The sequence below is a fragment of the Sorex araneus genome, chromosome 10 (genome assembly GCF_027595985.1).
Source record: "Sorex araneus isolate mSorAra2 chromosome 10, mSorAra2.pri, whole genome shotgun sequence".
NCBI lineage: Eukaryota > Metazoa > Chordata > Mammalia > Eulipotyphla > Soricidae > Sorex > Sorex araneus.
Window position 1 is genome coordinate 32,913,203 of NC_073311.1, and position 14,738 is coordinate 32,927,940.

Below are 14,738 nucleotides of genomic sequence, written 5' to 3' on the forward strand. Positions count from 1 at the left end.
CATCATTACAATATAATGTAGCAAGTCCTACCTTCTTAATCCTTTGTTTCCCAGTCCTATTTTTTCCTTTATTTTCTTTGTACTCTCCTTGTATTGACTTTGAAGGTTTCCCTCAACCCATGATGCAAAAGTATAAGATTTTATCCATTGATACATGTCAATTACTAGGATAATGTCAAGAACACAGAAGTTAGTAAAAGTTTTTTTCTGATTAAAGTATTATATTCTAGTAGATACATCAGATTCAAACTGATGAACTGAACAATTTTGATGATGCTTTTTTAAATTTTATGACACCATTATTTACAATATTTATTATGTCAGGGTTTCAAGCATAAAACAATCTATCACCACACCCTCCACCATTTTCTCTTCTCTCCACCTTTATGCCAATGCCCCCTTTTGTATCCTAATACTTTCCCCTCATCATCCTACAGTGATATGCTTTCTACTGCTTATTAGCTCTCAGTTTTTGTTCCCTTTGTATACTTATTATTTCCTTTCTATGTTTCTTTATACCCCACATATGAAGGAGATATTCTCTATCATCCCTCTCCTTTTAACTAACTCTCTATGCCCATTTTAGCACACTGTTATTACAATATTTGACTATTCACAATAGTCAAAATCAGGAAACAACTCAAGTGGCCTAGAACAGATGAGTAAGAAAATAAACTGTGGTACAAATACAACATGAGATGCCACTTGCCTATAAGAAAAGATAAAATCCTTGCAACTTGCAACTATGTGGATGAATGTGGAGAGTATCATGCTGGATTTAGTTAGTCAGATGTAGCACTGTAGCACTGTCATCCCATTGTTCATCAATTTGCTCGAGCAGGCACCAGTAACGTCTCCATTTTGAGACTTGTTATTACTGTTTTTGGCACATTGAATATGCCATGGGTAGCATGCAAGCCTCTGCCATGTGGGCAGTATCCTCTCAGTAGCTTACAGGGGTCTCCGAGAGGGATGGAGGAATTGAACCGGGGTTGGCCGCATGCAAAGCAAATGCTCTACCCACTGTGCTATCGCTCCAACCCTGTAATGAAAAAAAATATAATTTTTATGTTTTGAGTTCATTTTAAAACTAATATTTGGGCTGGAGTGATGGTCCTTCTTTTATAGTCATAAGCAGATGAAGTGCTCTAGGAATAACCTCTTTGATCCCCAGTGTAAGGAGTCATGTAATTCAGCGATATTTCACCCTTTCTTTTCTAGATATATTACATTTGGGGACAGTAATCCTTTTGCTTACTCTAAAATTATTTAACAGTACTTGAAATTTGCCTAACATTTCTGAATGCTTCTGTCTGTATTTTGTTTTGGTTAAGTGTTTTCATCTCTTGACTTTGCCCCCGCTAAGCGTGCTTTGTAGTGTGAAACTGGAAGTTTGTCACAGATCTATGACTCTAAGTAATTGTAACAGATGGTGTGCTAGAATTCATGGAGGGATATACAAAAATTAATGTGGTAATTAAAAATAAGCAACCAAGTCATGAGAGAAATGGCTATAAAATTGGCCAAGGAAACTCCAATATTTGCACAGCAAGAAATCCCAATCTGTAAGGCAAATGAAGTAAGATACAGAGTTCTGTGTATGTGAAGGGTCAACCTGGGACTAAACCTTGCTGAGAATTTTTACTGAAAATAAATTTAAGATGACATTTTTAGTTTGCCTACAGGCTTAGGCATTTCTCTATTTTGTATAGAGATAAGACAAGGAATTTCTGCATCTGCAACTGCAATAAACCACAGAATGCAGGAATGTCTTGAAGGAGAGGAAAGGATTTATCAATTGGTATGTGAGTTAAATGGGTTGATCTAGGGCATGGCTCTAAGATTAAAGTCCAGCATAGGAACAGAGTTGAATATATTAGTGACATTTTTATTATCTTCCAGGCAACATAGCCCAGACTACAGTCATCTCAAAGAAACATGAACGTGATCCGGGTCTAGAAGGAATTCAGGTATGTATTTTTCAAAGAAATTCCCAGTAATGTTGTTGTTCCATGTTTTTTTCATTCAAGGAGCAAAGCTATTGAGTCCTCTGGGACATCCTGTGGCCCATGTCTGTCTTATCTCCCACTGGTGAGCCTCTGTGAGAAATTCTCACTCTTTTCGTTTTCTTGGGTTGCTAAAGCAATTGATTTAAAACATCTTTTCCTCATAGTCTGGAGGCTGGAATTTTGAAATTAAGGTATGGACAATGCCACATGGTGCCACTAAGGCCTTTCAATGAGAAAACTTAGACTGTTTGATGTTTTGTCTTAAGGGAAATTTTCTTACCATAATCAAATAAACTAAAATTTCAGGGACTTGAGAGAATACGGAGATTAAGTTACTTGCCTTAAATGCAGTCAACCCTGGTTTGATTCCTGACATTGCTTTTGGTCCTTCGAGTACTATCAGGATTGATCTTTGAGCACAGAGCCAGGAAGGTACCCTGAGTACTTGGAAAGTCTTAGCCTCTCCCTAAACAATGATCTAACATTTTAGGGAATTATATTCATGAAGATTCCATGCATTGATCTTGAATGACCATTATCTGGCAATATACACAGCTGCATCATTCTGATCCACATATCAGGCATAGTCTAAGTTTCTATTTTCTTTATACTTAATTTCTTTTACTAAGAAATTAAAATTAAAATTATTATTATTTTCCTATGGGGTGAAGTAATAATACAGCAAGTAGGATTCTTGCCTTGCACACAACTAACTCAGGTTTAATCCCTGGCATCTCATTTAGTTTCCAGAGCTCTACTAAGAATGATCCCTTAGTGCAGAACCAGAAGTAATCCCTGAGTACTGCCTCATCATCATGTGGCTCATAAACAAAAACAACAATAAAAAAATGGACAGAGAGAGAGATAGAAATAGAGCGTGCACACAAGAGAGAGAGAGAGAGAGAGAGAGGAGAGAGAGAGAGAGAGAGAGAGAGAGAGAGAGAGAGAGAGAGAGAGATGAAGGATATAGTATAGTACTGGGAAGATTGCTCAAAAGGCTGCGGCACATATGTCTTGCTTGTATGAGGCCCCAAATTCAATCCCCAGCATGACATGTCCCCAAGCATCACTGGATAAAGTTCTAGTGGCTCCTAGGCATCAACAGTTGTATCCTTGGTAGCCCTTAAATATTGATGAGTGATGCTGGTCTATCCCAACACTACCACGACAAGCAATACTGCATCTCAGGGCATAAGCACTACATAGTCCAGCTCTCATTGCAAGACTATTAGGGAGGTGGAAGCCAGTTTCTGAGAATTACTGGAGAGCTTTCCTGCCCACAATGAAGCTTATAATACAGGGGCAGCAGGAATGTAGTATATAGTGATTACACGCACTCAAGTTCAGATCTCAAGAGTAACAGCAAAAAACACAACAACATTAAATATCTGAATAATTTCCAGAGGACAATACATTTTCATTATAGTCATAGAAACAGGAAACCTCAGGAGGTATAAGAGAGAAGACAAAAATAATGTTTCCCCTTTCCCATTAAACATTATGCAAAGTTAGAGCACCGCATCGCACGCCATTCGCTCAGGGCTTTCCCCGCCCATCTGGCCCTGTCCTCTCTGTCCGGACCTGGCCGAACTGAAGGCGCCTTCATGGGAGTCAATATCCGCCAAACAAAGACGGGGAGGTGCGGCGCAAAGAGCCCAAGAGTCAGGACATCTCCCTGAGGCTGCTGGGCAAGCGCTACCGGTTTCTGGCCAGACGCACCAACTCCACGTTCAATCAGGGTGCGCTGAAGAGACTGTTCATGAGCCGGACCAACCGGCCACCTCTGTCCCTGTCCCGTATGATCCGCAAGATGCAGCTTCCTGGTGGGGAAGGCAAGACAGCTGTGGGGGTGGGGACAATCCCAGAGGATGTGCGCATTCAGCAGGTGCTCAAACTGCAGGTGTGTGCCCTGCATGTGACTGGCCGCGCCCGAACTTGCAATCAAGGCTGGAGGCAAAATCCTAACCTTTGACCAGTTGGCCCTGGACTCCCCCAAAGGCTGTGGAACTGCCCTGCTCTCCGGACCCCGCAAAGGCCGGGAAGTGTATAGGCATTTTGGCATGGCTCCCGGGACCCCACGCAGCCACACCAAACCCTATGTGCGTTCCAAGGCCTGCAAGTTCGAGCGTCCCCGAGGCAGAAGGGCCAGCCGCGGCTATAAGAACTGATCTGAGCCTGCTTTACTGTGAAAGATTTTGGTTGCTGAAAAAAAAAAACATTATGAAAAGTTATTCTTTCATGGCTCAGTATTACTATAGTAGGATAATGAACAGAGGATGAGTTCTCCTGTTATCCTTAGATCCCTATATATCAAATGCAATTATAAACTACGGCCTTTTTTTCCTCAAGAAAAAGGCACAGCAGTTGAGCCCTCTTCATTACAACTTTTCAGAGATGGCCTCAGGTATACATCTGAGTTTTTCAATTTATGCTCTGCCTCTCCCCTGACCCCACAATTCGCTGAAAAACACTAATACGTCCATCAAAATCTACCTCAAACATTAGCTCTTGATGAAGTCTTCTCTGTGTTTTGTGTCTTTGGCAAAACTCATTGCCCCTTTCTTAATTCATAGCTGCAATTTGAAGATATTTATGCAATAAAATGTTTTACTGTATCTCAATTATATAATCAAATAACTGTTCTTTTCTAAACCTTGTTCACTTTTAAGTTAAGGTTGCTACCATTTTTGTTCTTATCTCCTCAGTGTAGAGCACAGATGAAATAACTGCTTCTCCAAAGATGGGAATTTACTCTGTACCATCTAAATCACCAAAAGTATAAAAATCTCATTAGCAGTATAGAAAACATAATGTCTAAAATATTTACAAATCATGCATCGGTTTGCATTTCAATTTGTTAAAATAAAAACTTTGTAAAATTTTTCTCTTTGACTACAGCATGATATTTTTAGTGTTCCAGAGCTGTGTGCATCTTGTAAAATTGCACTGGCCAGTATAGTTTAATAAAGAGCATTTCAAAATTGAGCAGTACTGGCATAACATATCTGTATACTTTTTGATGATCAGATGCATACGTTTTAAAATGCAAACACTAACTCTGACTGTTAGAATTGCTGAATACATTATAGCCCTGAAAATATTGCAAAGAAAATGGAAGATGCTGTAATATCCAGTGAACCATTGTTATTAAATATGAAAAGTGCTTTGTCCAAACAGAACACTCCTAGTAGAAACTTTATTTTTCTTACAAGTTGTGCATTCACAGAAAATTGACTTGATCTCTCAGGAACTTCATTCCCTTATCTGCAAAATAAAAATCATGTCTAACCATTGTCAGTATTAAAGAAGTTACCAGGTGTACATTAAGACACAACATTTCACAAATGATCAATAAAACATATTGATCACTGTCATCCCGTTGCTCATCGATTTGTTCGAGTGGGCACCAGTAACGTCTCTTATTGAGAGACTTATTGTTAACTGTTTTTGGCATATCCAATACGCCCGGGTAGCTTGCCAGGCTCTGCCTCGAGGGCTCGATACTCTCAGTAGTTTGCCGGGTTCTCCGAGAGGGGCGGAGGAATCAAACTCGGGTCGGCATCGTGAATGGCGAACTCCCAACTGCTGTTCTATCGCTCCAACTTGGGGGGAATCCTATGCATAAGACTAACTTATTAAAATAATGCATAATACTGCTAAGTATAATGATCTTTTGAGTTCTTAAGGCTTGATGATTTACATAGCTATAATAGTAATAGTAAAGATTGGTACTAATTAGATAAACACCCAGTTAAGGGTCAAGTTGGGGATTGAAGCTCATGTTGGGGATTGAATCTGGGTGGGCAGCATTCAAGGTGAGAATCTTGCCTGCTGTACAATTTTTCCTGCCCAGGGTTAATTATTTCTTATGGGAGTTGTACAATAAGATATGGTTCAAGTGGCTAGAGTAGATAGCACAGCGGATACGGTGTTTGCCTTGCACGCGACTGACCTGGGTTCGATTCCCAGCATCCCATATGGTCCCCTGAGCACTGCCAGGGGTGATTCCTGAGTGCAGAGCCAGGAGTAACCCCTGCACATTGCCAGTGTGACCCAAAAAGAAAAATATATATATGGTTCAAAGCGGATCTATAACTGAAACTGATAGCTCATATCTACTAAACAAGCTACTGAGATACATATATATATATGTATATATATATATCAGTGTATATGTGTATATATATATATGATGTCTATTTTAAAATGTATTTTAGATTTATTTTTCTTACATTCCCCATCTCCCTTATTTGTTGTTGTAGCTGTGATGGCCCTAACTGGCACAAATTTGAATAGAATACACTCACACTCATCAAAAATAACATAATTTAGTGACAGTCTGGAAAATGTGTAGCTGCAATGTCTAAGAGATCACAGGCATAGTTATGGTACTGAGAAACCCAAGAAGCTGTGGTGTGCATGGGATATTGATGTGACCAGAGAGCTGCCTTACGCTTCTTTGTACCATCTTTCTACCAGACGTTATTTTATGCCCAAAATATATCTCATATTAGTTTATTGAAGAAATGAATAAGACACACTAAACAAATGACCACGAATATTGTCTGAAACTAGAATAGTAAAAAAACATCATTGGCATTTTAGGTTACTTCATAACAGTTTTGCATAGAAATAAGTAACCCATAACAGTTTTATACATATCAGGCTGAAATTAGTATGACAGACTATGACCTCAATAGCACCAGCCTAATTTGATTCTCAAACTTTCATGATTTTTCAAATAATATTGATTTTATGCTTATATATATTTGCAACAACTATATACTTTTCAGTAATATAAACCATTTTCTGTTTATAGTTATTTCCTCATTTTGTTTTTGGACCACACAAAGTAGTCCTGAAGGGTTCCTTTCAGCTTGGGCCTCAGGAGACCACCTGGTGTCAGGGATTGAGCCTGAGTTTCCTACATTCTGAGCATGGATGAGATCCTATACTTTGTCACTGATCACATTTCTTTTTAAAAAGTTAACTAATGGGCTGGAGTATCATAGAAAGGGCAGGGGGTTCATCTTGCACATGGGCCGACAAGAGTTTGATTCCAGAACTGATTTAATTCCCTCAAGCCCTGCCAGAAGTGATATCTGAGCACAGAAATGAAATAAGCCCTAAGCACTGTGGGGTATTGCTCAAAAATAATATATAACTATATATATATATATATATATGTACTTGCATGCATGTAATAAAATATTCTTTATCATATTAATTACAAAAGTGGACTAGTGTGTTATAATGAAAAATAAAATTCATCTAATCATTTCACAGCTCCGTTAATAAGTTTTATTTATTGGCTCCTCTGATCAATGCAAAAATTTGTGAAAATTTTCTGGAGTTAAGACAAAATACCTGAGATAATATGTGATATTAATACAATGTTTGTCCGCAGTTGGTACAATGTGTTCAATAATCCAGTTATTATCACTATAAACCTTAGTCTGGTTATTCTCTAAAAGTCCTGATTAGATTTCCTCCTTTCTTTCCAGATCTCCCTTACTATTTCCTCCTTTCTTCAGGCTGTCTCAGAAGGAGTCTTCATCTCCTGGCTAACAATATGTTGGCTGGTTTTCCATTAGATCTGATCAACGTGATATAGATAGGTAAATAGGAAAGGACGCCTAGGGCAATGGAATTTTTAGGAAATAATAAAGCCAATAGCCTAAAGGCTATAAAGAGCTCACCTTATGAGCTCAGGAACTATGGCCTAATAAGACTTCACCCAGCACCAACAGACTCAAGGAAGGCTGAAACCACAGCTCTGAGAGATACTCCAGTAGAAAAAAGGGCTAAGGAAAGGAATTTCAAAGAAGACCATTAAACCACTTTCATCTGTTCCCCTTGGTAACAAACTGTTCAATTGACTTTTGCCTAGTTGGAAAGGCCCATGTGGGGTAACAGGGAAAAAGTCTATAAAATCCAACTTGAAGAAAGAACACTTGCACATATGCTGCCCGAGCCCACGGGTTGTGGCCATGTGCATGTGGTGCCCAAGACATGTGATGGCCTACATCTCCCTTTTGAGATGTGTACTTTCATATCTAATGCTAGCATGCCTACAGGCATGCATATGTTTCGGAAGCCCATGTGCTGCTTGTACCCATGTGGTCAAGCACATGCGGTATCTGAGCATATGTGTGAACTGTAAGTCCCCATTTGAGGAGAGTGCTCTGACTCTCTCCATCTTTATAGAAGCCCTCAATCTCTCTTGAACATGTTACTCTCTCTATATTTTTGTCCTTCCTTCCAGTTCCTCAAAAAAACTCCAAGTAAAATGTTTTTGCCTCACTACTCATCTGCTCCTGAAATTCTTTTCTGTGAGGACAAGAACCCAGAAGCCGTTGGTAAGGACTGGCTTTCTTTTCCTACAAAGAATCATCTCTGCTCCAGCCTGAGTCCACAGCCCCCTGAGAAACTAGGTAGTGGGGATTACTCGAATATGCAAGACCAATGGATGTCAGGTGGGACTTGAAAGCTACCTAGCAGAGTTTGGCTGGATTTATGGTCCATACTGAGAACGAGCACAGTGTACAATTTATAAGTCCTAACCTTCCCAGTGGATCCAAGATGGCAAAGATAGATCAGGAGAAAGTTGTTTTCTCTTTGCTCCACATAAGGCACTGGAGAGGGGCTCACCAACTTTAAATGGGAAATTCTGAAGTAGAAGGAAATCTTATGTAGAAAGAAATAATGATGACGTCATGGAATTTGCTTATAAGTCCATAGGTATTGAGAGTATCATGCTAAGTGAGATGAGTCAGAAAGAGAGGGACAGACATAACAGGATGCACTCATTTGTGGAGTATAAAATAACATAATATGAGACTGATACCCAAGGACAATAGACAAAAAGAACAGGAAGATTGCTTCATAGTTAGCAGCCTGCCTCATGATCTGGGGGAGAAGGCAGCTAGAATAAAGAAGGGATCACTAAGAAAGTGATGGTTGGAGGGATTGGTCGGGATGGGAGATGTGTGCTGAAAGGAGATAAAGGACCAAAAGTGATGGCCTTTCAGTATCTGTATTGCAAATCATAATGCCCAAAAGTGTGGACTGTAGCTATAGCACAGAGGGTAGGGCGTTTGCCTTGTATGTGGCCGACCCAGGTTCAATGCCTCCGTCCCTCTCTGAGAGCCGGGAAAGCTACCAAGAGTATCCCGCCCACACGGCAGAACCTGGAAAGCTACCCGTTGTGAATTCAACATGCCAAAATCAGTAATAAGAAGTTTCACAATGGAGATGTTATTAGTGCCCACTCGAGCAAATCAATGAACAAATGGATGACAGTGGAGGTCTTTGGCCGCCAGAGCTCTGCTCAGGGCGAGGAGGAAGGAAACTGAAACCCACCCCCTCTGAGGGGCCCTGGGGAGACTCTCTTGCCCCACCTCTGTGCATGGGCAAAAATAGAATAGGAAATTGTCAGAACTTTGCTCCCTATTTTAAGGATACCTGATAGTGAACTAAGTAAAATACCCCAACCTCTGAGTTTCTAAGTGTCCTAAACATCTCTGTCAACAATGGGTCAATGGCTTACCTTTTAGGAGCCTGGAGGGAGTGGAGGAATGATCATAAATATCTAGGCTGTGGGATCACTGATGGCTGTCTAGGCAACCTAAAGCTTGGGCAGTTCACATGGTTTGTCTCATTCTCTGTGATCAACATTGATGGGACTGAAGTCAAAGTTGCCAATCCAAATGGCATTAGACAAAATATGCTCAAGTGAATAGACGAATTACATATGCAATAGCTTTAAAATTGCTATAGTTCTTAAAAATTGAGAATATCAATTTTCTAATTAGAAAGGGTTGGTTTTTTCTCTACTGAGCTTAATGTTGAATGTGTGTATGTTTGTGTGTGTGTGTGTGTGTGTGTGTGTGTGTTATAATGCACACATATCAGGTACAGGGAAAGAAGAAATACCTGAAAACAAGTGATATGTATTTGTTTTTGTTTTTATTTTTATTTTTGGGTCACACCCAGCGATGCTCAGAGGTGATCCCTGGATCTGCACTCAGGAATCACTTCTGGTGGTGCTCAAAAGACCATATGGGATGCTGGGAATCAAACCCAGGTCAGCTGTGTGCAAGGCAAACACCTTACTCGCTATGCTATCACTCCAGCCCCTTAGGTTTTTGTTTTTTGTTTTTTTTTGTACCAAGAAAACATTTTCTTTAGCATTTTCTTCTGTATACTTAATGTACGAAAGATTTAAAGTTACACTTTTATTCACTTAATTTTTAATGCATTTGAAAATTTATTTTTTCAAAACAATGACATAAACAAAAACTTTACATAGTCTATATTGAGTCAATGCACTCAAATAGGCTTTAACAGTATAAGTGGGGTTAATACATAGCTAGAATTTTATCTTTTCCTTTCTGGCATATGAACTAACAAACTTATGAGTTACAGAAGATTTGTACTTTCTTATTTGGTTCCTTCTGAAAATTAAAAAAGTAAGCTTTACTGAATTGTGGACATATATCTGCACTCCAGATTTTACATGCAGTGATATAAGGATATCTGCAATAGCTCAGTTAATATCAACAGAAAGCTACAAAATAAGATCCACAAACTGGCAGGCATTTTTTTATTTATTGTAGGCAATTATTTAAACCACATATTTGACTTTATGAATAATAAATCATGTGGGAAAAACGTCCACATTGCAGTTATATTTTCAGGATCTAACTTCTTTTACTTTTTCTTCTGAGAAATGATAATGATATTTTGTAGTGTCATATGGAAAATTCCCCTTGTGGAAATTACTTGTAGTTTCCAAGCTGAATGGCAGAGCGTACATAGACACAACGGAAGGTGGATGGTTGGATTTCCCAGTATTGGACTGGGTTGCTGAAGAGGCTCACACCAGAATAAGAAGCCTTTTTGGTGTTGTAGCCAGGTGGACAGAAGTCATTAGACCCAACTGCAGAGATATTATTGTTATGAAGGTAGACAACCTGCAATATGAAATAACATAGGATAAGTATTTTCCTCCAAAAACACTAAGGAACTAAATATTTTTTTTTTTGGCTTTTTGGGTCAAACCCAGCGATGCTCAGGATTTACTCCTGGCTCTGCACTCAGGAATTACTCCTAGCGGTGCCTGGGGGACCATATGAGGTGCCGGGCATCAAACCCAGGTCTGCCACGTGTAAGGCAAACGCCCTACCGCTGTGCTATCGCTCTGGCCCCATATATCTTAAAATTTCTTATGAAACATTTTTCTTTCTTTTCTGGACCCTCTGAGCACTGCTTGTGAGTAGCACTTGTTAGAATACTGACATATATAGATATATACACATATAGTCTCATAAATCTATACATATATAACAATACACATATACAACAACTGCAGCCACTATTAATATGCAATATGTATTATGTGCATATATACACATAATATACATATATACTAGCATATATGTGTATTATATGTATATATGTTCATTGACTATTGTGTATGTGTGTGTGTGTCTGTGTCTTTGTCTGTGTATATAAAACAACTGTAATATCTACTTAGTTTTCATCCATCATGGTGGAACCTGTTGTGTTTATGAGGGTATCTCCAGTGTCTACAAAAAGAATTAGTTATCCAATAAATATATGTTGAAGAAATAATGCACAGATTCATAGTTTTAAAATTGTGTTTACACATAGTACTATGTTTTCAGAGCCAAAATAAAATGATAGACTTTATGGGGATGACTTCCAAGCAAGGGGCCTGTGAACCACTAACGATTATTAGCCAACAAGGCCAGACATCTCCATACTTTGGCCTGATGATGTGCAGAGAACTACGTGTTCTCAGATCCCATAGTACTGGGGAATACCAGGGCCAAACCAATAGTTCTCAGAGATCATGAGTTGCTGCAGATCAAACCGGGATCATGTACCAACTCTTGACCTATCTTCAAAGACCCTAAAATCACTGCACTGTAGCACTGTAGCACTGTCATCCTGTTGTTATCAATTTGCTTGAGCGGGCACCAGTAACATCTTCATTTTGAGACTGTTTTTGATATATTGAAAATGCCACAGGTAGATTGCCAGTCTCTGCCGTGCGGAGATGGAGGAATGAAACCCAGGTCGGCTGTGTGCAAGGGAAATGCCCTACCCACTACAGTATTGCTCCAGTCCCTACTTTAGTTACATTTGATATTTTTATAAAATAACAGATTTAATAAAATTATATAATAAAATGATATGGTGCATTGCAAATAAAAACAGGAGATACAGAAAAGAATCACGTTCGACAAAGCAGTTGATAACTGTAGCATTTGGAATAGTTAGAAATTTTGACAAAAGTGATTCTCTGTTACAAATTCTAATTTATGACTGTAATGTGAGTATTGACTGTATTGATATTTGAAATAGATTTATCATCATGTTTAAGATAATTTATGACAAATAATATTGAGACAATTAGCTATCCACATGAAAAATAAACTTTTCTGTCATGAAATACACTGAATCAATACACTAAGTTGATCCATAATTGGATTATAAATATAACTATAAAAGTTAAAACTATAAAATTTCTAGAAAACTGGCAAAATCTTCTTATTTGAAGTTCTAAAATATTTAAATTTTATTTAAATTTGAATGGACCCATGAAACCGTAAAAAATGCTAACTTGGACTTTATCAAATTTAAATATTTGTGTTTCAGATCCATAAGAGATAAAAATCACTAGAAAAGTGTTAATAATAAAAAGACTTGCTTGCAGGAGATCTGATTTCTTACACCTCATAGCTACCAAACACACAGCCAGAAAAGCAGCTCAGGGCAGAACTGGGAATAGCTGCTTAGAACTACTAGGTGTAGTTAAAACAATAGCAACACAATTATTAACTAATGAAAACCAGTAATCAATAAGGTTTTTATTGTGGGACCTAAAACCTAAACCTAAGCAAGTATACAGTGTATATATGCATATATACATATATATGTGTATATATAGATAGAGGTAAATACTATGTCTGTACCTACTTATATATATTCCTTATTGTGTCTTCTAAACATCTCAATTTTACCTCAGAATCCAACTATGCTTACTGCTACACTACTGCGAAAGATCCAATGAAAATCTAAGTAACATGAGAATTACTTTATGTAGTCAATTTCCTTTCCTTCCTGTAGAATAAAAGATCCATAGAGGACCAAAAATACCTCTAAGTTTATCTTTGTGTTTACAACATTCAGATAACTAAAATCTAACAATCTAAACTTGATATGCCAGCTTAATTCAGAAGTTTTTCAGTTTTATTGACTCGCTGATGAATTAAAAATAAAACAGGTAATTTATTGAAATGACTGAAAGTAGAGCAAAATATAAAACTCTTAAAGCACTGCCAAAAAATTCAAGATACTAGATCACCAAGGGTTTGGAGAGATAGCACAGTTTGTAGGGCATTTGCCTTGCACGTGGCCAACCCAGTTCAGTTCCTCCACCCCTTTAAGAGAACCTGGCAAGCTACCCATGGTGTATTTGATATGCCAAAAACAGTAACGGCATGTCTCACAATGGAGACGTTACTGGTGCCCGCTCAAGCAAATCGATGAGCAATGGGATTACAGTAATACAATGGTGCTAGATCACCAAAAGACATACTCTACAAAATAATTAATTAGTATGAAACATCAATGTCAAGCTGCAGTTTCTAAATTACAGTGTAGGTGTCAATCTAAATTTCTGAAAGAAACAGTTTAGATATGGCCTTTAAAAAGTGAAAAATCGGGGGCCGGAGCGATAGCACAGCGGGTTCGATCCCCGGCATCCCATATGGTCCCTCAAGAACTGTCAGGAGCGATTCCTGAGTGCAAAGCCAGGAGTAACCCCTGAGCATCGTTGGGTGTGACCCAAAAAAAAGCAAAAATAAATAAAAATAAAAAAATAAATAAAAAGTGAAAAATGTAGCTTAAGTAAGGAAATATGTAAAATGTATTCCTGAACACATTACATTTAAAAATTATATAACCAGAGTATCATGCTTATCTATTCAAAATAACACTAGATGTCTTGTGCTTCTACGTATGAAATTATTATCAAAAATAAAGGCAATATGCATGCTTTATACTATCGAGATTAATACTATAAAGCTCTATTGCCATAGTGAACCACTGAAGCTTATCTTTTTATCTTTATAAAGGCGGGTTAACTTGATGTGTTATATGAATTTGATTCAGTCACAGCTGGACATTCCATTTGACTTATATGACATCCATGGAAACCAACAGTTAAACCTAGTTTATTCCTTACCTCTGTGTCATAAATAATGTCATTCACTTTGTTATGCTACCTGACGTGTGAATTGCAACTATTTCTTTCTCTCTTTGTTTGTTTGGGGTTTACAAACGGTTGTTTTTGGGGTTGATCTCTGTGCTCAGTGATCACTCCCAGTGATGCTTCCGGGACCATATGCAGTGCTGGGGATCAGATATAAGTCAGTTCCATGCAAGGCAAATGCCTTAACCACTGTCGTATCTCTCCAGCCTGGGTACTATTTACTTCTTTTAAAAATGTTATTTTTAGAAGCAAATATTATTGTAAGTTCAAGAAAAGAATTCTGTTGTTTAAATAGTTGAAATTGGTTCTTCACAAAAATCAGAAATATTATTTATGTGGGAACTTTTAAAAATATCTCTTCAAAAAAATCTATTTGAAGCAGAGCATCTTGTTTTGTAGGGAGATTTTGTCCCAAGACAGTTTTC

At 38.2% G+C, this 14,738-nt stretch overlaps 1 protein-coding gene and 1 pseudogene across 3 annotated transcripts in view; one reads left to right on the forward strand and one right to left on the reverse strand.

The window, feature by feature from the left end:
- Positions 1 to 693: 693 nt before the first annotated feature.
- Positions 694 to 4,177, forward strand: LOC101554448 (60S ribosomal protein L18-like; annotated as a pseudogene).
- A 6,088-nt stretch (positions 4,178 to 10,265) lies between these two features.
- The window catches only part of DCN (decorin), a 44,141-nt gene continuing 39,668 nt past the window's right edge, over positions 10,266 to 14,738 (reverse strand). For all 3 annotated transcript variants that reach the window (XM_055118346.1, XM_004602736.2, XM_055118345.1), the window contains exon 8: positions 10,266 to 10,984. In XM_055118346.1, the coding sequence (XP_054974321.1) occupies positions 10,790 to 10,984 (195 nt within the window). In that variant the 3' untranslated portion in view covers positions 10,266 to 10,789. The remainder of the gene's footprint in view (positions 10,985 to 14,738) is intronic.